This window comes from Egretta garzetta, unplaced genomic scaffold (genome assembly GCF_000687185.1).
Source record: "Egretta garzetta isolate BGI_Z169 unplaced genomic scaffold, ASM68718v1 scaffold64, whole genome shotgun sequence".
Taxonomy (NCBI): domain Eukaryota; kingdom Metazoa; phylum Chordata; class Aves; order Pelecaniformes; family Ardeidae; genus Egretta; species Egretta garzetta.
This window is the reverse complement of record NW_009259596.1, coordinates 4,678,079-4,701,829: the sequence shown is the minus strand read 5'-3', so window position 1 is coordinate 4,701,829 and position 23,751 is coordinate 4,678,079. Positions and strand designations below refer to the sequence as shown.

The 23,751-nt window shown below is 43.2% G+C and overlaps 1 protein-coding gene across 1 annotated transcript in view; it reads left to right on the top strand.

Moving 5' to 3' along the window:
• The window catches only part of TRABD (TraB domain containing), a 23,681-nt gene extending 8,176 nt beyond the window's left edge, over window positions 1-15,505 (top strand). Inside the window, exons 5-9 of the mRNA XM_009638168.2 lie at window positions 3,408-3,518; window positions 4,945-5,084; window positions 8,280-8,452; window positions 11,164-11,275; window positions 14,200-15,505. Coding sequence (XP_009636463.1) covers window positions 3,408-3,518; window positions 4,945-5,084; window positions 8,280-8,452; window positions 11,164-11,275; window positions 14,200-14,377 — 714 coding nt within the window. The 3' untranslated portion in view covers window positions 14,378-15,505. The remainder of the gene's footprint in view (window positions 1-3,407; window positions 3,519-4,944; window positions 5,085-8,279; window positions 8,453-11,163; window positions 11,276-14,199) is intronic.
• Window positions 15,506-23,751: the final 8,246 nt, after the last annotated feature.

Genomic DNA, 23,751 nt, shown 5'->3' with positions numbered 1-23,751 from the left:
GGAAAGAAAACTGGCTTTTTATAGTCATGTGTATAAATCTTAAGCAGTAAAATTGTATCTCATTGTTCTTAATTGAAGTTGGAAACTGAGCAGAGTGTTAATAGGAAACTATCACACACTTGGTGTGTGTCACTTGTATTCACAGCTTATCAAGCAACTGCTGCAGGTTAAAAACAGCTCTTCTGCAGCCCCTCTTTGAATTTCAAATTTCAAGTCCTTGAATTTCAAAACCCTTACAGTTGTTTGCAGAGAACTACCTGTTTGCTCTCTATTAAGCAAAGCAACACAGTGTAGACCAGTGTCTGGCTCAAATGCAGATTACCTGAAAATGCACAGTAACAATTGGCTTAAACCAAATGGGCAAGTCAGGTTTTGACCGATCTTCCTGTTTCCACTGCCCCTTCTGTGTCCATACCATGGCCACGCGGCGGTTTTTAGCTAAATCATGTCCTTATGTGGCTGTATAATTGCTAGTCGTGACACAGAGTTGAGAAACTTTATACTGGGTCAGAAGAGAAAGTGGGCTGGTGGCAGCAAAATCTTAGCTCAACTTCACTTTTTTTAACCTATTCCTTCAGGCTGAAGTTACCTGTGCAGGAATACATTGCAATAGGTTTTTTTTAAGGCTTTTGGCCAGTGAGGAAGCTCTCATTTTGCACCATGTAATACAGCCTTCCACGTTTAGGCAACCTACAGGATTGTCCTGTTAAATAAAATGTATAGAACGTGAATTGGTAGATGACAGGTACATGTATATGGACAGGAGCAGGCTGCTGTCACTTGCTACCTTCACTTGCAGTTTAAAGTCTAACCTCCAGTGCCCTTGCAGCAGCAGGAAAACCCATTCCAGGCTCCAGGTGGCAAGGCTTGCTTTGCACAGGGCTGCAGCCATGGGAATTAGGGTTTTTAAAAGAAGAAATCCAGAGAACTAAAATACAAATGGTCTGTTTCTGCCTGCAGTTCTGCAGCTAGTGCTGGATCTGTGACTTGTTATACAGTCGAAGAGCAGCCTCAAGGCTCCCTCCTTAGGCTGTGTTCCCATATGTAGTATCAGCGTTTCTGTGCTGAGTCTGGTGGAAGATTTATCTGCTTCAGAAGCCCTCTGGCAGCTGCCAATAACAGGCACCTGGGGAAAGGCATTAGAACCTGCAGTCATAGTTTGCCTGGGTATTCCTCTCTCTTCCTGTCCTTTTCACTGTCTCCACGCCAGTTACGGTGTCCAATAGAGTGCATCTTCTTCAGTCATCCTTTCCCAAGCCTCATGAGTATTTAATATATTTAATCTCATATGTTTGGTATTTCTTTGCACACTTTCTAGTCCAATTATCTTGTGTTCAAGACAGGAGTCTGCTAAAGATTGTACAGCAGCGCATTGATGTTTCTGTTTTGTTCCTTTCCTGGTAATCCCTCTCACTCTTTTTGCTTTCTGACTGCTATTGAACACTGGGCTGATAAAATTGGTATTTCTTTTTTTCTCTGCTATGTGCTAATAGCTCTGCCTGTGCAGTTAAGTTTCTTTCTACTTGTGCATTGCTTTCTGTTTATGGCTGTTGTGTCTAACCTGTGAAATTATTGCCAGCCAGTCAGGATTTAATGTTCTTTTGTGGTCCGCTTTCCTTTATCTGGCATTGAATAATTTGGTATTGATAATAACTTCTGTTAGTCTTCTGCTGCCATTGGGGTTTTTTTGTGCATTCTGCTCTTTATCCCCCAACACTTTCTGGCTGGCCAGTTGTTGCTGGTTGCTGCTACATACGGCTGCTTGTCACCTTTTATCTCCTTGATGCTGAGCAAATATGGCAGGCACTGAGTTTTATGCAGGTTAAGAGCACAAATGGCTCTGACACACTTCAAAGATGCATCCCTCTGTTAGCTAGCAGGATGAATCTTTCTGTCACAGTGTAAAAATGCAACTTCAAATACATCAGTCCTGAAGGGGAGATCAGCTAGCAAATAACCTCAGGCTGCATTATTCTAGTTTTCTTCTTTTTTGTGGGCATCTTTTCTGAACTTCTGGAAACCCTTGTCTCCCAGGCTTTTGAACTGGATGTCAAGGATGCTGAAAACCCTTTTTCTCACTGCCTCTTTCTTCCTCATCTCTCCCCAGGAGCCCAGCACCGTGTCTTTCTGCCATGCTTGATAGTTTGTAGCATGATAAAGCAGATCATCAATTGGCTTTGAAAATAGCCCCTCTCGCTTTTGCCAGTTCTGGTCCTCAGTGACTCTTGAGTCCGCTTAACTGCAGAAGCTGCCGGCAGCTTTTGGAGAGGTCACATAAGCATCAGATCTGGCACAGGGTGGGTCATTTGAGCATAGCCCTGGGAGCAAGGAATGGAGACCAGGACCTTCCTCTGGTAACTTCAAGCAGTTACATTAACTCAAGCTACCCCGTCTAACCTCATCTTCAGCTGCGTGAAGCTGGTGATACAGCAGGCATTCGGCCTTCGGCGAGGGAAGGGGGGAATGCCCCTTCTGGTAGCGGTATGGACTAATGCTGAGTTGTCGGAGATGTGTAACAGAAGTACAGGTTACGCATGTTACCTGTGCAGGTGACACTCGGCCTCGTTGAGGACAGCCTGAGCTGTACAGAAGGAACAGCTCTGAATGGATTTGTTAGAGATGTTTTTCTATTCCTTTTGTAAAAGGGTAGGGAAGGGAAATTCTGCATAAGTATGTATAGAAGAAATGTTTTTCTTTTTTTAAAAAGAAGAGTTTTGATTTCAGGTCTCTGTTCAAAAAGTAATAGGCTGGGGCCTTCAGCCTGCTGGCGGGGCTGAGTCATACTCAGGACTGTGACGTCTTTCTAAGGTCTCGTGCTGAAGTCATGCACTACAGTTCTTGCACAACACTAGATTATCTGTGTTTCTGTGTCTGTTAACCTAACCAGTCCTCAGCCTAGGGTTTCCCAGGATTGTGGAAGTGTTTATGGTTAGACCACTAGCTATTTCCCTTTTAGTATCTCTGTAATGTGGCGTTCACTGTACATTCAATGCAATATACTCTTGTGGTCTTTTTTTTTTTTTTTTTTTAACCAGATCAAGAAGAATTAAATGCACAGTATGACCTGTTTTACCATTCAGTTATTCAGACAGTTTCTTCAGGCAGGTGGAGTAAATATAGACTGAAGACTGGCTGCCCTCCTTTCCTTTCTTACCTCTGCCATACCTTTTTGTTGAAAGGGAGAATACTTGGGCTGCACACTGAAGTTAAAAGCTACTTCACAACTGATACAAGCTGAAATTAGAGCTGTATTGGTGACTTGGCTCCAAAAGGTAGCTTCGGTGCTGCTTCTTCACTAAGATATTTAATGTTTTTGTTTTTCATGACTGTGAACAGTGCATTCTTCTTCTGATAAATCCATACAGCTTGTTGATTTTCTTTTTTATGTTTTCCCCCCTCTTTGCCAGAATGGAGTCATGTCTGGATTGATGCAAATGCTGCTTCTGAAGGTTTCTGCTCACATCACAGAACAGCTGGGAATGGCCCCAGGAGGAGAATTCAGGGAGGCTTTCAAAGAGGTGCGAACTTGAAATGGCTTTTCTGAGGTCAAATTACTGGCCTTTGCTCCCAGAGTCAAACTAAATAAAACCATTTGTTAGTGACTAGAAAAGAGCGCTCTGGCCATGCTTGTGCTGAAGCCTATGAAGTAGTACGAATCACCTTCGGCTTCAAAATGTACTCGGAAGTACAAAGGTTCGTAGCCCTAAGTGGCATGAAAGGAACTCCAAAAAGGCTTCTAATGATAAAGGCTTTTCCTGATGATATTTCTCATGGCATTTGTTTTCATTTAATTAAGTAATTATTTTGTTCCTGCTAAATAATTGGTTTTGAATTCTGGATATGGATACTGGTCCCACTGTTGGTGTCAGGGTTTCAGGCTGTGAAAACCAACGCTAAAGCATTATTGAGATCTAACACATTCATCTAGAAAGATTGTTTGGGGAAGTAAAATATCTGACTGGTTTGTTAGTCCTATCTGGTCTTTTAGCATTCCCTTTTATACTACTGCCAGCTGTGATACTGGGAAGTAAATAGTAGCTGGACTTCTAATGCATATCACAGCTACTTTTCTTTTTTTTCCTGGGAATACTGAGACACTATTTTCACTGTATGTATCCACCTCACAGAATGTATCTTGCTATTTTTATGTAAATTAGGTACTAGTAAGGAAATCTGAGATAACATAGCTGTTAAAGAATCTGGAATAATTTGGTGTATTTATCCTTAATAAAAAGAAAACTGTTTTAGGGCTTATTTTCCTGAACATTCCAGATAAGAGTGAAACATTTTAAGTGTTTCCCATTTTAAGTGGGAAAGAAAAAAATACGTGTACTTGCTCTCTCCTGTTCTAAGGTGGTGGTTTGAAATTTTTAAACAGGTATGCGTAGGAAAGAATTTTCTAGAACTTCTGTACTGTGCTAAAATTTGTCAGTCTAAGCTGCAGCGAAGTCTCACCTCACATTGTCATGTGATATCTGGCATCAGTTCTTGTTTCATAATCTCCTCTTGAATATATTTTACCATGACAAACTGATGGGTTGGTGATCCTGACAAGTCCTAGGTAAAAGCAAAATGACCACAGTTGATTCACCTTAGACTTTATTCAGACCCAGATGGATATTGAGCCCCATCTGTTCACCTTAAGTAGTCATAAGCAGGAGCTCTCTGGTTAGGTAAAAGTAACCTAAAGAGGGTGGCGTTACAGCTTAATGTTTTTACTGTTACACCTACTGCATCTTGTAGCTGATGTGTTCCTTTATGAAGCAGTACTTCGGAAATTTTATTTACTGCAAAGCCAAAATGTTTTTTGATGTTGAAGTATGACACTACTTGCTCTTTTTTAAGATACCTTTATATAACACAGTAAAACAAACATTCTGTTAATGAGGGTGTACTGTGCTGCAGTATGAAATGTTGACTAGTGATTCCTATCTTCTCTTTCAGGCCAGTAAAGTACCTTTCTGTAAATTCCATCTTGGAGACCGACCCATCCCTGTTACATTTAAGAGAGCAATTGCTGCACTTTCTTTCTGGCAAAAAGTCAAGCTTGCCTGGGGCCTTTGCTTCTTATCTGACCCAATCAGGTATGAATAAGCATCCCATATGTTTATCGGGGGTGAACTGTTCAATTCTTCAGTTTGACTTTAGTGCAAGCTGGAAGTCCTTGGTACCCAGCCTGATGCAGTGAAGCTTTAACTGTGAGAGGGGTAAATATACAAACTACCCTGCAATAATCCATATTTTTTAAAAGAAACCTGACTTTCTGATCTTGTTCCAGCTCTTCCTTTAATTGTCTTTTCATACATTACTTCTTGCTGAAGTGAAAGATTGGTGCTGGAGAGTTCCTAGTGTACTTTAAAAAGAAGGTTTTTTCTTTTTTTTATGGTGAAAATAAAATCTTTCCCGCTACTGTGTGTGGGTGTTGTAAATAGAGGAGAGCAGGGCCTGGCTGTGCTAATTTGTACCGCCTTAAGATTTCCAAAGGACTTGGGCCTGCTGTGCTAAGGCACATCTGGATTAGGGCAGCTTAAGAACTGAATCTGCTGTTTGAGCAGATTTTTGCAACAAGAGAAAACGTTTGAAGTCTGTGGACAACATGTGGAGTCTTAATGATTATTGCCTTTATAAAGGGACATTGTTAGGAACTTTTGCCTTACAGTGATAGTTCTCAGACAGCTATTCTCTTGCTCAGTTTGGTTTCCCCTGCCCTTCAGAGGCAACCCTGTGCCAAGTTTGCTTCCTCTTTCCACAAGTAGGTATGTGATAACTTGCTTGCACTGGGTGAGAACACATGGACAGCTGTCCTCCTAAATTCAGTCTACTCCTACCAGACTCACAGTGGTGGGAGGCTTGCCAGAAACGGGTTCCCTGTGCACGTGAATCTCAGTGCCTCGCTCATACCCTGTGACTAGAGCACAGCCTGTGAAGTGATCTGTGGCATTTTTTCCAGGCTTTTAAAATTGGGCCAGGGCTCAAACTGTAGTCTGGTCAATCAAACCTTCTGTTTTGCAGTAGTAGCATTTACTTAATTATCCTTTCCTGTAAATACTTGCTGTTACATTCATCTGTAAAATTAGTTTGACCCTCTTTCAGTCCATTAACTACAGTTCATGCACAAAGTAAGTTTTCCTACTTACTAGTCTAATACCAGTATGAAACTATTAGCAGGCTTTTAGGGGAGCACTGGGGGATAAGTTTCTCTGCAACTTCTCCCATCCTTTTATCCAACCGGTGACGAGTGGTGTCCCTCAGGGGTCCGTACTGGGACCGGTGCTGTTTAACATTTTCATCAATGACTTAGACAGCGAGATGGAGCACACGCTCAGCAAGTTTGCGGATGACACCAAACTGAGTGGTGCAGTTGACACACCAGAAGGACGGGATGTCATCCAGAGAGACTTGGACAGGCTGGAGAGGTGGGCCTGTGTGAACCTCATGAGGTTCAACAAGGCCAAGTGCAAGGTCCTGCACCTGGGTCGGGGTAACCCCCAGTATCAATACAGGCTGGGGGATCGAGAGCAGCCCTGCCTGGACATGAGCCAGCAATGTGCGCTGGCAGCCCAGAAGGCCAACCGTACCCTGGGCTGCATCAGGAGAAGCGTGGCCAGCAGGTCGAGGGAGGTGATTCTGCCCCTCTACTCTGCTCTGGTGAGACCTCACCTGGACTCCTGCGTCCAGCTCTGGAGCCCTCAGCACAAGAAGGCCATGGAAGTGTTGGAGCGGGTCCAGAGGAGGGCTACAAAAATGATCCGAGGGCTGGAGCACCTCTCCTATGAGGACAGGCTGAGGGAGTTGGGCTTGTTCAGCCTGGAGAAGAGAAGGCTGCGGGGAGACCTGATTGCGGCCTTTCAGTACTTAAAGGGGGCCTATAGGAAAGACAGGGAAAATCTTTTTAGTAGGGCCAGCTGTGACAGGACAAGGGGTAATGGTTTTAAACTAAACCAGGATAGGAAGAAATTCTTTACAATGAGGGTGTTGAAACACTGGAACGGGTTGCCCAGAGAGGTAGTGGAGGCCCCACCCCTGGAAGCATTCAAGGTGAGGTTGGACGGGGCTCTGAGCAACCTGATCTAGTTAGCGGTGTCCCTGCTCACTGCAGGGGGGTTGGACTGGATGACCTCTAGGGGTCCCTTCCAACCCAAAACATTCTATGATTCTATGAACATTTTGGTTTTCAATGCAATATTAAGATAATTATGGTTATGCACACTAGCTTCCCACTGAAGCTTGGACATAACATCTCAGTTGTCATACAATTGATTTATCTGCTACATTGATTTTTAAAAATACTATGTGGATAGGGGTTGAAAAGGAAATGTGTTTATAACTGGGAAGTTGTTGCAGGGAGTGGGGTATTGTGCACCCAGCCATCAACACAAGTTTCTACAGAAAATGGAGTAGTAATTCAGCATCAAATTTGTGTCAATCTGGTAGCTTTTCTGTGATCTTCTGAAACCTAGCAATGAGTTTCTCCTTTTGGTTGTCCCTGTTGATTTTTTTCTTTTTTGTGTCCTTTTGATCTTGGGAACTAAAGAAAGCATGTTTGGCATCACTCTTCAGTAGACAGTGATGCAAAACCAGATGATTCTGTTGCCACAGACTATGACTGTACCACAACTGTGGGTGCAAATAGAGGGTTAACAGCACTACAAAAAAATATCAAAGCTCATTACATTTACTCCTGCAGTTTTTATCTGTTTCTTTCCTGCCCTTTTCCTATTCTTCTGTTCAGGGAATTGGTTTCTAACTTTGACTTCCCTGCAGAAGACCTGTGATTGACACTAGGAACCTGCAGAACTCTTTCCACCCCCTCAGACTGTGCCTTACAGTGTGCTTTTGTTGTTCCTTAAATAGAGCCTCTGTGTGTTCAGTGATCAGACTTGCTTCCTTAGGAGTGGTTTGTGTTGCCTCTTCTAAGTTTATTAATACACCCTGAAAGTGGGGCACCATGGTAAATATTTCCTTCGAAGCCCTAGTGCTTTTGCTCAGTTGTGTTGTCAGCTTTCAAACTGGGAAGGGTGAAAATCCAGTTGCACTGCCTAAAGGCATGTGACCTCTCTTCTTTCCCTTTCCCTCACCATAGAGGCATTGTTAGTACCCAGTTTTACAGGTTTAGGGAGTTTGCTTTGCTTTTGAAGAGGAGAATCGGGGGAGGAGAACTGTAGAGTGTGGGTTTATGTGAATAAAGTGTATAATACCCAATTGTTTTTATTAATTGGTTTGTCTGTATTGGGCTTTAAAAGCATAACAGATACTGAGAAAACTTACCTTTCTTTCAGTAAAGATGATGTGGAGAAATGCAAACAGAAGGATTTACTGGAGCAGATGATGGCAGAAATGATTGGAGAATTTCCTGATCTTCATCGAACGATTGTCTCGGAACGAGATATTTACTTGACCTACATGCTGAAGCAAGCAGCAAAGCAGATAGAACTACCTCGAGCTTCAGAAAGTAATTGCTTTAAAGCAGATACCATAACCAGCAAGGTGTTCTTTGTACACTAGTCCAAAGTTCAGTTCTTCTCAGGAAACCTGGGATGTTCTGTTCATGTGTGTCATGTAAGACTACAGTGCTTAAAAAATTAAAAAGGGATATTACTCTTCTGTTGCAACCACCTATAGAAGTAAAGAATTTTCAGAGAGCAGTAGACTCCAAATTACGATTCCTTTTGTACTGTGCTGTTTAAAACTGGAAAATAACAAATTAGCCTGACAACTTTTGCAAAAGGCAGGCATCTGGTATTACAGCACAGCATGGGACAGCTGAGACTGACATTGCCTGTCTCGCTTCCACCTTGTTACCTCACCAAATTCATTGTCATTACTAGCTGCTCAGGAACACATTTCTTGCTTGAAACATGTGACTCTGCATGTTTCAGCAAGGTATAAGCATACGGAATAATGGCGTTTCTCTAGCCTTTGGAAGTATTTTGCTGCTGTATGTGATCTGCGTGCCCTTCCCATATATAAGCATACTGAGGTATAGGTTACCTCTTATTTGCTGTCTTAAAATACTGTTTGTAATGACTTCAGTGCAGACCTCTGGTGCTGTTTTCTGATTGAAAAAATAGCAAGGGGATTGCACTTGTAGTGTTGTATCTCCATTGCCTAATATTGCCTCAGTGCTGCCTTCAGAAAGTTTGTCCAAACACACAGTATTTCCTGTTACCTCAGTTGATGTGGCTGAAAGAGGCATGGATGCATTCAGTTACTTGGTCCAAAGAGCAGGCTGAAAAATTTAGTTTTGTTGTTCGTCCTATCTGGGTCATGAACTGCAAGAGGAATTGTTTAGCAATTCCCCTTGCTCTCTTTTCATATTTTTTTTTTTTCTCCCTTTAAATCTACCTCCTTGAAAGCTCAGTCTCTGGATCACTGTTTAGTGAATGCCTATGAAACTGGAAGGGGTTTATATGCATTATGAAGGACTTACTTAAAATAGAAGATGGGACCATAAAAGACAAGAATGTGAGGGACTACCTGACCCATAGTCACGTGTCTCAGTCTCTTGTAGCAAGAGACAATGCCAGAGACAGTTTTGTTTAGAAGCTCTGCATTTATATTCTATACATATCATCTGTTCTTATGCATTCATGCTCATGAGAGGTAAAAAGAAAAAAGGGAGGGGGAAGCAAATTACATACTTCAGATTCATAGTAAAATACAAAATCCCACAATTCAAATGAGCAGAAATAGGGCATCAACACCATTGTCCAAATCATTTGCTATTATAAGGACATAGGAGAAATTCCTGGACGCTATTTGCAGGACTTAAATATGCTTTTGGTCTGGTGTATTCCTAAACTAGGTCTGATTTGTTCCTAGCCTTCGTCTGACTATTTGCATGGGTGAACTCTTCCAAAGAGCTTGCAAATTAAACTTTCACCTTTAATTTTTCATTCTGTCTTCACTCCACACAAAATATTCTGAGAGGGGGATAAAAGTTTCTTCTAGGACTAAGTTTTAGGCAGGGCTTTAAACGTTACTGGTGCCATCTTTGCATCCTGCCCTGAAGCATACAGGAACATACGGGTGGAGGTTGGAGCCGATGTGAGGTGCTCTGGACAGCCCCTCCCGCTGAGGTGCTGCACTGAGCCTCTGTTGTAGTTGCAGCTCTGGTTTAGAGCAACCCTAGAATAGGCTGAGAAAAGACAAGTCTGAAGAAACAATTTTGAAAACGTGTATAATAGTTCTGGGCTTGTTTCACTTGGGGGGGACAGGGTCTGTTTTTCAAAATTTTTTTTTTTTTTTTTTTTTTTTTTACTTATTCCTGGAAAAATTAAGGGTACATATTTAAAGCAAGACAGTGGAACTTACTCCCATTTTATATTTATGTATTATATTTATTATATTTATATATCATTTTCCCTATATGAAAGCAGCCTGATTACCATTACTTAGAAAGTTTTCTGTGAATTATTTTTATAGTGGCGTGGTGCCATTTTTTCATTGTGGGAGAAGTAATCCCAAAACTTTCAGGAACAACCTTTTAACTTCTGCTGGGTGTTGTGGAACTTGGATGCTAGATGGGAGGGGAGGGTGAGAGCCGGCACGTGTTGCGGTGGTCTGCTGGGGACTGGCTGGCTGCCGCGCACGAATGGTACGGGTTTTGCTGTTACTTGCTGAGGCTGGGTCTGTAACAGTAAACTTAACAGGGGCAGGTGCAGTCTCGAGCGCTGTTCTCTGATTGTTCGTTCTGCTTGTTAGCCCCAGGTCTTGTCACAGTTTGGACATGTGCCAGCTGCCACTGTCCAAAGTGGTGGAGAAAGCTCTCCATTTGGGAGACAGCTAAGACCAGAGCTGTTCCTGATAAGCAGTACAGAAACAGGACCCACACAGGGAAGGAAAGGAATTTAATTTAGCTTGCATCTGCTGAGCCTCTCACCCTGAGGCTGGAGTATGAGCCCTGGCCAGGTCTGTTTCCTGGAACAAATGTTTCCTGAAAATCCAGAAATCATGCTTATTTTTTTCAGACTTTCAACATAAGAGGCAGTAGGTGAGATGAGTATTAACTTTTAGTATGTAACAGTTTCAATATCTAGTAGTTAAGAGTCCCTACCTCTTGGAAAATTCAATTTTGTAATCTCACACATTGCCTATTTATTTGCAGCTTGAAATTAGTTCTTTTGCTGATGTGGTTTTTTTCTCTCCATCTCTCTTTCTCAGCTGAACCCAGAAACTATATCCCAGCTGTTGTAGTTGGTGTTGTTGGGATGGGTCATGTACCTGGGATTGAAAAGAACTGGAACTCTGACTTAAACATCCAGGAAATAATGAGGTAACACTTATCCTTTCCTATGTGTTGATGTAACAGCTGCTCTCACTAAAAGACAGCAATAATGGGTTTGTTTGGGGTTTCTTTGGTTGTCACAGCTTGAAGAAACATCGCTGCTGTCATCCCTGCCCTGTCAGCTCACTGACTTGCTGTGCAGTGCTTGCAGATTGTGCTTACAGCAAAGGAAAAGAAAATAACAAAGTGAAAAAGTAAATAGTTGGATATCGAGGGAAGTAGAGATGAGAAGATGCCCTTGTCTAGAAAGAAAATTCATTGATCCACATTTAAAGCTTTTAAAATAAGATTCAGATGAGGGCTATAGAAGATGGTGAAAACAAAACCAGGCTTCCAGTCTAGCTTAGGTAAATACAAACTGCTGGATTCAAAGCTTCTGTTGTGTCAGGACAATGCTGGCTCTGGCAAGCTTACTATCACAGTTGCTCATAGCCTGTTTATAACTGTATATACATAAAAATAATAACGTATTTTAATGTGTATGCCTAAATATGGGACACTTTAAGGCACTTACTTTGGAGTGACAGTTCCCCAGGCACCCATTAAAATAGATTTATGTGCTTTGTAAAAGAAGGAATTGAAGAACCAAGACGTTCAAACTATGTGTACCCTATAAAGCCACAAAGGTCAGGACTTTAGAAATGCAGGAGGGATTGTAGTACGACCTGGTAGTACTGGTCTGCAGTGGTTTAGGATAATAGAGCCTTTCAGATATTGGCACTTTATCTTATCACATCTGTTTACTGTGTTTATGTAACTGCCTCACCCACCTCCTCAGAGGCTCTGAAAAACAGAAGAGACTGTGTCCCATCTAAATGGTGTATTTAGGCGTCTAAAATATGGTGTAGAGACACTTTTGGTGTCCGGATCTAAGAATGCAGTTTACAGAAGCCCTAGCCATTTGTAAGTCTCTTTCGAGGCTAAGCCTTGCCTGGAGTCACAGACTAGATGTCCGTATTCCTCCATGCCCTCGTAAATAACCTGTAAAATGAAGCTGCCTAAATCTGTATAATTGCATGGTTAATGTTTGTTGGTTGCATCATTGACATTACAGAACTGAATAGCCAAAAGACTGACTACAAGTCTTCAAGCGTCTTTTTTGTCAAAGTTTAGGCTCTTTGACTTGATTGTCTTTACTGTGCCAGCGCCATAACTAAGTGGAATGGTTACCAGTATCTTTCATAAGACATTAATGTTTCATTAACTTGACTTTCTAAAACAATATGAATCAAATTACAGTCATTACTATATTTGGGACTCATTTCTCATTAAACTTTTTTACCCGTCATGCTGTTGGTCTGCAGTTGCAGAGCAGAGTTATGGGGGATTTTTGTGTGTTAGTGGTTGTCACCTCTCTAAAGTAAAAAGTTTTGAAGACTAGTACAGGTATTTAGTTAAGCTTTACAAGTTGCAAAGTGATCTTGGAAATCTGGATGGAAACATACACATTTCTCAGACTTCCAATTTTTAAGTTCATGCATTGAACCTGACTCTGAGCAGACCTTACTGTTCGCTTTGGATTTTTATGAACTGGTGTGTTTTAAGTTGTGCTGAGGGACTGGAATTGAGACAGAAGCGATAGAGAAGCAGGTAAGAAGGTGTAAAGGGATACCATTAGCCCATCCTTTGCTCAATGTGTGTGCTTTTTTAAAACTCTTCCTGCATATTCTCTTCATATGCAAAATCTTACCAGTAACTACTTCGCCCTAGCTTGAGCACATGGATCTGAACTCAGTCTAGTTGTATCCTAATCTCAGCGTATCTAACCTGGTTTGAGTGTGCCCATAATGTTTTTGCACTACTGTAACTCATTGCTTCCAAATAAATTAGAAACACTTTCTAGATATAAATAAATGAGAACTTGTGACCTCTTGAAAAGACATGCAGAGACCTCCCCGTCCCCCGTGAGAGGATTATCCCAGTAGGCATGCTGTGGGTGCAGGGCCAGCTGAGGTACCGCAGAGCCGGTTAGCAAAGGTGCAGGGCTACATGTGCATGTTGCTGTGCCTCCAAAGCCAGCTTTATTTTGATGGTAATATTAACCATTTGCTTCGTACACTAAGTTAATAAGGCTGCTTGAAGGCAGGGGTAGACCTGGTGTGCCTGTTGTCCTCTGACCTCCTGGTTCCATGTGGCCAGTGCAGAGACTTCCAAGCGGCTCTGTGAAGATCTCAAAGCCAGCAATACCTGCCAGACCGGAGACAGCTTCATGCAAAGCCTCTCTGATCTGTCTGCACTGTCCTCTGAGGAGCTCCAGAGGCTGAGTGTGCTGCAGGGGCTTGGCCTCCACACGCTCACACTGGGAGCTGCAGCTAGGCTGGTAAGCCTGCCTGGCATCCAGGGGTACACACCTTGCTGAAACACCCCCTGAAGCTGTTCAGGGGCCAGCCTGGCTCCAGACTTACCCCTTCTGGCCGCACAAACCTGACCAGGTCCTGACACACGTTGTGCAGAACATCCAAGCTCTGTTTTCCTCCATTACCCTGAATTGACTGTACAGGTGTTGGACTTGGGCTGTGTCCTGTGTTTTTTCTGACTTTTGTCTCTGTGCAGAGATATGCACGGTAATATTATAAACAGTTCGACAAGCAGTATTAACTTTTGGTATTCTTCAAGAAGTCTTGATGTTGGTTTTAGTTATTTTGATAGGGTGATGGGCAGGTCAAGGTCCATAGCCATTAAGAGTGGCATCATACACAAGTGGAAAAAGCTTTATTATTATTTGTTGTTGTTACTATTTAATTTGGATGTAGCCCTTGAACATGAAAGAATACATTGTTCGTTCATGACACATCTGTTACCTTGACAGTCTCTATAAAGGGGAAGGGAGAAAAGGTCCTTGTTTTGGTTGGAAAATGGCCATTCTTTCCAGCTATGCAGGTGCTAACGTTGTCTTGTATTTTTTGCTTCAGTGTGCCTCCTCCATCAGCTTCAAGTAAGATTTTCAAATTTGTCATAAAAGCAACAGTTTTTGGACTGATGGGATATGGCTGCTACCGAATAGGTCAAAGGACAGTCCGGTTTATTCTCTCGATGCCAGCAGCACAGAGCTATCTTCAGAAGCTGACAGAGATAAGGTCTCAGCATTGAACATCGAGCGGAGGCGCTACATGAAGAAGGTGGCTGAAAAAGGGTGATAGAGGCAACAGATGTGAACTGGACTGAAAGGAGATGAGGATTCTAGTCAGAGGTGATTGATGCTGAGCAACGCTGACTCGCTGTATAATTAAATATTTGATACTAAAGTTACACCAGCTATGATCTAATGAATAGGTTTGATTCCTGGTAAGCGTGTTGCATGAAACCACGTGATTCCAGACTGAGGTAAAAGAAATATGTACGCAAAAATATATATTATATATATGCACACTGTATATATAATATATATTACTGATGATGTAGTACAGACAGCTTAAAGAGTGTATGTTCATGACTTCTTTTCCAGAGGAAAGGAACAACGCGAAGTAACCTAATTGGCTGCATCTGCTCCAAAGTTCAGGGACACTTGTCTTGAGTGATTCTTTGCTTTTTTTCCTTGGGTATAATTAATACCTAGTGGTCGTTTCTGGTGCCAGACACTTTTACACTTAATTTAGGAGGGCATCTTCTCAATGTGTGTTTTATACTTAAAACATTTAGGCTTTTTTTAAACTTAAGAGCTTTCCAGAAATTTCAGAATTGTACAGGCTGTCGTACGTACACTGCTCAAATTTTTTACAAGCCTTACTGAAGAACAGGAACGTTGCCTTTAGATTGCATCCCTTGTTACAACCACCAGTCGAATTGTCTTTCTCCTGCATAGAGAAGGTTTAGCCACGCCATCAGAATGCAGTGTGGTTTGTGTCAGATGTTTACAGGACACTGTGTTCCTTTAGATTAGCTTATTTAAACTGTATTATTTAGCCAAATCCTGCTGGATTCAGTATTGTAAATTTAAGAGACTAGAACTACTGTACAATTTGCTTTTGTTTCTCAGACCTTTCACTATTGGGACAAGAAGTCTGGAATTCGTAGTACCTGCCCCTCTTTTTTGATACATGAAAATTTTTTATTTATCAATGTAATTGCTCAGTGGATGAATATTTTAATCTATTTAATAGAAAAGCAGTGTTCAATTTAGTTTTTCAGTCTAGCTGTAGCATTTTATTTGGATTACCTACTATTTATTCATAGAATTATGGGTATTTCAAACTGCTATGACTTTCTTCTTTAATTTTCCAGGACAGCCATCCGTCATCGGGGGGAAGGTGGGGTGGGTGGTGTTCGTTTTGGTGGGGGAGGGTGGGTGGGGTGTTGGGGTTTGTTTTGGTTTGGTTTGGGGGTTTTTTGTTTGTTTTAATCCTAGGTTCATATTTCATAGGAATTTTTTTGGTACCCTTTAGACAGGATTGTCAATGATTGTAAAGTGCCCTCTGCAATCAGCTTGTCCCAGTTCAACAATAGACATAACTGTAACTGTCATATCAAAGTTTTAACCTGACATATTTGAACAGAAGAGTCCCGTTTGCTCCTCAGGCTCATATACAGTTGCTCATCACTTAAAGTGAAGTTTTTATCTGCATTGATTTCTTTTGGGAACGAAAGACAGGAACCAGTGTGTGAGGCAGGAGGAGGAAAAGGTGACGTGTTTTGTGTTTCTTTGTTGTTTTCAGTTGGTTCAATAAAATCAACAAAGAGCTTTTGGTAGGGTGTATTTCCAAAGCCTCATGTTGGAAATCGTCCCATACGGCCTGTTGTTTGCTGAAAGTACGCACGTGTATCTTCTGTGCGGCGTTGTCTTTTTTCAAGCTTTTTAAATTAAATTAAGGGTCTGATGCTCCTCTCTGTGATGGCATTGACTTTGCTGGGAGCTGGTCTGTCCATGCAACCTGAATGCTTTTCTGCCTTGCACTTGGAAAATTTTTTGAGTCCCAGTGCAGCAAATCATTTAAGTGCATGTTTATCTTTAAACCTATTAAATCTAACACGATCCTCCAGAGCTCTTAAGACGATGCTAGGTGCTTTTCTGGATCTGGGCCTTACAGTCGTGCAGGGAATAAACCTTGGCAAATGAGAATGGCAGCAGTTCGCACTTCTTGGACACACAGTGCAAATGATAATACAGAATACAGTGGAGGCAGGTCCTTTTATTTTCTATCTATCAGTGCTTAAGAAGCCGCCAGCCATCTCTAGCGAGAGGAAAAGCGGCATTTGTAAAACAGTTTCTATAGAAGACTAGAGTGACTGCCTGAATTTTGATTCCTGATTTTTTTTTTTTTTTTAAAGGTTTAATGTGTTGTTTACAATTAAGCAATCCTATTTGAAGAATTCTATTACATTTTATGTATGTTTTTAAAAGATTAAAGCAAAAGCTTAAGGTCATTCTTCTCCTGGCTTTACTGACCTACCAAAATATTGGTTTGCTAGTTGTTTTTTTGAGAATTTTTGGCTGGTAGAATTCAATATCTTGATGTTTTGCTTTAAGTTATCTACAGATTTTTAAGGTATCTGCAGATCTTTTAAAAGTTCTGTAGATCTTTGACATCTGTGCTCAGGTAATTTTACACAAAGGAAAACAAATCTAAGGTAAATTTTAGATATGAGCCTTAAACTTGGGTGGGACTAACGCTAAATGATTGTCATGGAGCATTCTTGCAGACTTAATGTTTTATGCTTTTTAGCCAGAAGTGATTACTGTGTATCTGGTCATTACTCAGTTACTCTCTCCGGTTAATACCTGAAGTCTATCGTTCCACTCTCTCTTTTCACAAAGCATATCAGCAGATTCTTCAAGGAGCCTGTTTGTGGACAGAGAATTTGCAATTTATCTTCCCACTGTTGCAGACTGGCAGATCATACACATGCACTGTTTACTCAGTGGCACTGGAAAGCCTGATGAATTTGCAGAACTTACAACCCTATGAATCCACACGCGAATGCTCAATGTTGTATATCCAATGTGTTGTACTGTTTATGTAACATAATCAGTGTTTTAGGTCCATTCCTTTCTGTTCTAGTCAGTCCTTTCAATGTTAACAGCATCCTGTAAAATTTAAATACATGTTGAATTGTCCTAGCCCTGCCTCAACCTTCTGAAGCCATATTGTATTTTTTTTGGTGACATGTACATCTGTTTTATGCATTTGTACATGTGATGTAAATCTGAAGTATTTTTAACATAACGTGTGCCTTTACTCTAAAGTGATTTAAAGTAAACAGCAGTATGTTCTATGATATAAAAAATAAAATATTTTAACCACTGTTTCTGTTGAAGGCATTTATTTTCCTTATTAATCAGTATTTTTTCTGAGAACAAACACTGGTTAGCTAGACCTGGTTCATGGTAATTTCACCGTCTAACACATTTTTCTGAACAAGAACATCAGTTGGGGTAAATGCCTCCTGCTGAGGGGCACTGGAGCGTAATGCTGAAGTAGGGAGGCTGGCTTCTCTGCCTGACGCGTGTGGTGGGTTAAGAGAGGAAAGGACCAGTTTCCCCGCCCTATTGAGCATGCAGGGAGACTGACTCAGTGACTACCTAAACTCCGAGTCCAGAGTCAGGTGTGGCAAGTTGACTACTTCTTCTTGTTGTTCCTTTTCTTTTAACCTCTCTCCAGTGCTCAGTCATGCAAGGAGCTGATGGCCTTAGTCCCAGTCCAGCAAAGCGCTCAAACACTGGCCTATCTTTGGGCACGGTCACTTGTGCTTAAACTGCTGTCCTCTGCATGGGAATTACAGAGACCCTGTAGGTGGAAAAGGTGTTGAATTAGTGGCAAGAAGAGTTTAATCTTTCAAACTGAGCCATGTAAATCAATATGACTCTTACTAAAAAAAAAAAGCTATTCATAAAAAGACCCTGTATTCTTACCAAAAGTAAGTAAATATGATAAGCTGTATTCCATACAGATGATGTACCAGCTGAATAGTCTGCTGATTGTACCCTTTGTCAGTCCATGGTCCGTACTTTTTGACTGTATGTGTGTGAAGCAAGGCACAGTCCTGTTTCCCTTGATCAGGCAAAGTTCCTTTTGGTTGCACTTGGAGCTGTGTCTGCAAAGAAGTGCTGGGTAAGGCATTTAGGTGGAAGAAAAAAAAAGTAAATACTGTTGTCAAGTACTGTCCGTGACAGTGGCAGATGGCGTGGTGTGCGCCGCTGGAGCTCAGTTGGGCAGCCTCAGTTTGCACACCTGCACGCACAAAAGGGCGCCGCCTGCTTTCGGTGGGTATTGTTCCCCAGCGTCATGTGCACACCACTGGCCTAGGTCATGCTTATCGGGTGTCTTTTATACCCAATACTGAACCAAATTAAAGAGTTGATTTTTGAGGTGGATTAATACTGCCCAGATTTCCAGTGGGAGGTGGGTTTTTTTCTGTGCATGTATTGTAAAACATCTAAAAGGTGCTGAGAAATACCTTGAGTTGTCTCAAAGTGCCAGGCCGTAGTGGGAACTAAACATGGAAAAGAAACAATGCACTGTCACTTGTGTAACGCTGAGATGCGCGTGTGCGTATTTGCCTGTTTCTTTATAAAACCGAAATAGACTTTAATTTTAGACTTGAGTGTTTCGAGACTGATTTTTAATACCTTGAGTTGTCTCAAAGTGCCAGGCTGTAGTGGGAACTAAACATGGAAAAGAAACAATGCACTGTCACTTGTGTAACACTGAGATGTGCGTATTTGCCTGTTTCTTTATAAAACTTTGGCTTTCCTGGCTCTGGTGGACAGAATTCAGGGTGGTGCTGAGCCCTTTCAGTTGGCTGTGGAAGTGTGCATGGAAGATGTCAACCCCAGGACAGGAGTAGCTGTGGAGATAGCTGAAATGGGACTACTGAACTGTTCAGGTGATAAAATACAACCGCTGTGCGTGCACCCTGCAGCAGCAGCTCTTTTGTGTCTGTCTGTAGGTGAAGTGAGATGGGCAACAGCTGGAGGGGTTGGTGGGGGGTGCATGGCTATCCCCCCCCGCCCCATGTTGCCTGCCTTCTGCCTGCTGTGGTTGTGCCAGCGGGGAGCAAAGTAAGCTTTCGGTATGCCGGGAGGCAACAGCAGGGAGGATGGGGCTGGCCTTACCCTCACCTCTGGCAGGGAAAAGGGGGGCAACCGCAGCAAGACTGTGCCCTTGGGTCGTGCCACCCGGCTCTGGCTCCTCGGGTAGCTCTGTGCTGGGGTGGCTGTGGTGTAATGTGACGGAACGCTAGCGTCTGCCTGCTTGTTTGGTGAGTTGTCTGTTGGCTCATGTAGCGCTGTACGGGGAAGCGCTGGTGGCGTTGGTTTGAGGAGGGGGAAGACACACACTACCACTTTCACGCTTCCCTCATCCGTGATACTCAGGACCAATGCATTGCGACTGATGCATGAGGGAAAATGGAAAGAATCAGGCTTATGCAGACTTTACAAATTTAAAAAAAAAAAAAAAAGAGCAAGCTCTGTTACAGTGTTCTTTCAGTTTCAGGAGGTTGTGTCTCCTCCCAGTTAAGTGACATTCTCTCAGTGGTAACGTGTCCCTGCTTTTGGCTACAGAGGTGATTCACAACCTGGGCAAAGTAATTAATTAAGGGTGACATTTTGAGTAGAGGGTGCTGGTTATTAAGGCACTGTGTCTCTGCAGCAGCTGAACAGCACAGCTGCCGTCCTCAGGGCCAGCAGGAGCACTCGCACGCATTTGTCCCTGGAGTTGTGCGGGGCCCGGGCTGGCAGGGCCGCCGGGTGCTTCACCCCAGCAGGCTGCGAGTCCTCCACCAGCCCACAGCCTCCCTCCACCTCCCTGCATCTCCCTCCATCCCCACGCAGCCTCTCGCCCAGCAATGACCGCCCCGGTTCTTTGGAGCTGAGACAGAGTGTCAGGGTTTTACTTTGCCTTCTGATTTAGCTGGAAAATACAAGTAATAGCAATAATTTAGTGCCATCTACTGACTGCAGGTGGTTTACCTGGTGTGTCTAAGTAAGTGGAAGCACCTACCAGACCCTGAGGCTATTTCTTCAGAGAAGGTGAGCATGCATACCTGGGCGAGGTTTGGAATCGACTCACCGCTGCGGTACCTGCTATTAACTGAAACGGCACAAAACAGGAGCATCCTGAATAATTACTGACTTGTAGCATGTGCCCATTTCTCTTTCTCCTTGTGATTGTACTGATGCTTGAGCAGCAGATTCCTGATGGATTGGCAATAACTTATTAACCTTCACTTAAAAAAAAGGTAAGCATCTGCCAAAAAGCATAACGTTGCTTCTAGGGTACTTCATGGAAAACACAGAATTACATTGCTAGAGAAGCCGGCCCTTACTACACCTTAATTTTACTCTTTTGTAAGAATCATGGTTTTAAAGCAACTGAAATTAGTGTGGATTGCTTCATTTGTAACATTTCAGGGATGTACCTAATTCGTCCATCATGTAAGCCCTGACCTCAGCAGACCTTTGCTCTCATTCTTCTAAAAGTTTCACATATTTTTGTTTGTTGCCTTGACGGACTGCTGCTCTTCTAAGGCAGCCAGAAACTCTCTGGGCTCCTCACCCAAAACCACATCTACCATGATCACCCTGGCAAGCTCTTGGTGCTGCTCTTTGACATGGGGAGACTTGGGGAAACCTGCAGTAGCCATGATGGTTCATCACTGTTATCAGCAGTTTCTGCCTGGCCCCTACAAACACAGATTTCTACCTCTCTGACTGTGCACAGGCAGGCCAGTGATAGCATCCCCAGGGATGTGGTGGTCAGCCCATGTCCTACACGTGCACTCTGGGATGCCCAGGCCCATTGGAGGAAGGCTCGTGGCAGGCAATACCCCCTGGGCCCAGGCCACAGCTCTGCGACTGTGCTGAGATGGGGGTCCCCTCATCACACCCCTTACCCAAGATACAGCTGAGACATGCTGTTTATTGACCAGTGAACATGCTACGAGGAAACTAGCACAGCAAAAGTAATCAACAACCTAGGTACTATTCCAGTAATTAAGTTACTTATTATGCAAACTGTAAGGCACAGCTATGAAGTTACAAGCACTCAATCTCAGGTCTGATGAGCCTCATGTGCTGCCAACCCACAGTACCAGTTTTGTAAGTCCCAAGGTGCGGGTTTGTCCCCCCACACCACGCCATGCAGCCAGAGACCTGATGGAGCAGGACCAGCAGGTGATCCCAGGTGATGCCTTCCAGCTTCCCAGGGCTGGAGCCTGCAGGTCAGCCGTGCTACCAGCCATAGGTGTCCACACTCCTACCACCAGCAGGAGCCCTCTGGTCTTCTTCAGCAGACTTCATACCTCATCCTTCATTCTTCAGCATCAAAGAACCCCTTTCTGCCACCTCCCGAAATCCCTCCCCCAAATAAACAACCTGCCCCCGATTACTTCTTCCCCCTTGGTCCTAGTTTTGCTACAACCACACCTGTGGTATTTCTGATGCCATTACCCAGTCAGTCCCAGCCTTACATGGTGTTACTGGCAGGGATACCCACCGCAGGCAGCCCAGCTCTCCACGACTCCCCCCATGGTTGTCCTCTTGGGCTTAGTTTACCTCCTGCAATTACTAGACACAACTATTCTATGTTAAGCCTTGTTACCTGTGCAAGCTGACCAAGCGCTAGCAGGACCTCATCTGGCAGTTTACGTACCAGAAAGCAGCAGAGGCACCAGTTTGTGACCCTTCTGCCAGCACTGCTGGGGCCTAGGCTCTGTAGGGCTGCGTGCTCCAGCAGGACCTCTTGCTCACAAGCCACCTCCTGGTCTGCCTGACCTCCTACGAGGACATTCAGACCACTCTGGGTACTCGTAAGCTCAATCCCTTCCAGCTGGAAGCCACCACAACTGTTAGGCTAGCAATGCATGCAAGATGTTCATCTGGGCACGTGAACACGCTCTTTCATTTTGAAACAAGCAAAGCATATGTGGAAGGATAAAGAACACCACAACTTCTATCATAACTAATAACAAGTAAAGGGCTAAGTGCTGCATAGCACTTAACATCTTTCAGAAACCAATCCACGGATGTGTCATACCAACAATGTACAGTTCACAATTTCAGTCTCTGGTTCTGATGGTTCCTTACTTGCCAAGGTGGTCCTCAGGCTTGCAACTTGTCTGCGCTCCGGTTTCTCATCTCCCTTCTGTATGCTGAACACCTCATCCCAGCGAGGCCTCTCAGCTCCCAGGCAGACACCATTAGTCTCTCCAACAAAACCCCACTTTTGAGAACGCTGAATGTACACCACCAACAGATGCAGTGCCGCCTCTCCGGTCTTCTGGAGCCACAGAGGTCACATTATCCTCCCACTCTCCCGTTACAGATGAGGCAATGCATACACAACCTGCACTGTTACCAAACACTGCCAGTGTTCCCAAGCCAACTTGCTCCACTGAGGTGTGACAGTAGCCTCCAGTGGTCCACAACCAACTGCACAGAACTCATACATACATTTCATTTAGTTGCCCATTTACAACAGTGGTTGGTGAAGCTTCCCTCATAGTAGGGAATCTCTTTGTTATAATACCCATGAGAACAGAGCTAATCCAGCTGAAAAAGCTGGTTTAATAGCTAACAATTGAGCTCGAGTACAACAGGTAGAGATATACTGAATTTAATCCCTTATAGTTTGTTGGTTTGGTTTTCTAACTTGGCAGTTGATTTTACCAGGTGCCACATTTGGTTAATCCCAGGCAGTTATCACTGCTGTTGTATCAAACAACAGTCTGAAGTTTGTTACCTGTTTACCTTGTATATGATTCAAGACTGCTGCCATTTTCATGGAATGAATCACAGAATGGTTGGGGTTGGAAGGGACCTCTGGAGATCATCTGGTCCAGCCCCTTGCTCAAGCAGGGTCACCTAGAGCCGGTTGCCCAGGACTGTCTCCAGACAGCTTTTGAGTATCTCCAAGGATGGAGACTCTGTAGTCATAAGAGAGCCACAGCACATACAGGTCCCACTCTGGATGTATTCTAGAACAGTTCATGCCTCACATATCAATGCCCCATCTCTTTCCCCATCTTACAGGATTAATATGGATACTACCCTACAGGGTTTGTGGATGGTATGATTTTAGTTTTGGATATGCTCAGCAGCCAAAACTAGATCTGCACCATCTGAACAATTTAAGAGCACATGAGGCGATACAGCTGCATCCCCTGTTATGACACTGGTTGCAAAGGTACCATTTAACAGCCTGTGCAACTTCTGCTACTGCCCCATATGGGGATCCAAACTAAACATCTGTTAATTCCATCTTTTGGTACAGCCCATGCTCTCTTACAGGTGAGGACAGTTATTCTGGAAGGACTATCAACAAATGCTTATTACTGGGAAACCAAACACCTGAGGTCATCCCCATCATCTCCAGGTCTTGTATCAAAATTCCTTTGACATCATTCCTGAATGAAATAGAATTATTAACAGCACTGATGTTCCATATCCAAACCACCGCTGTTACACCCAGAATCCAGCAGAACACACCGAACAGGGCCTGCAATGCTTTAACAGTATTCCTGATGCC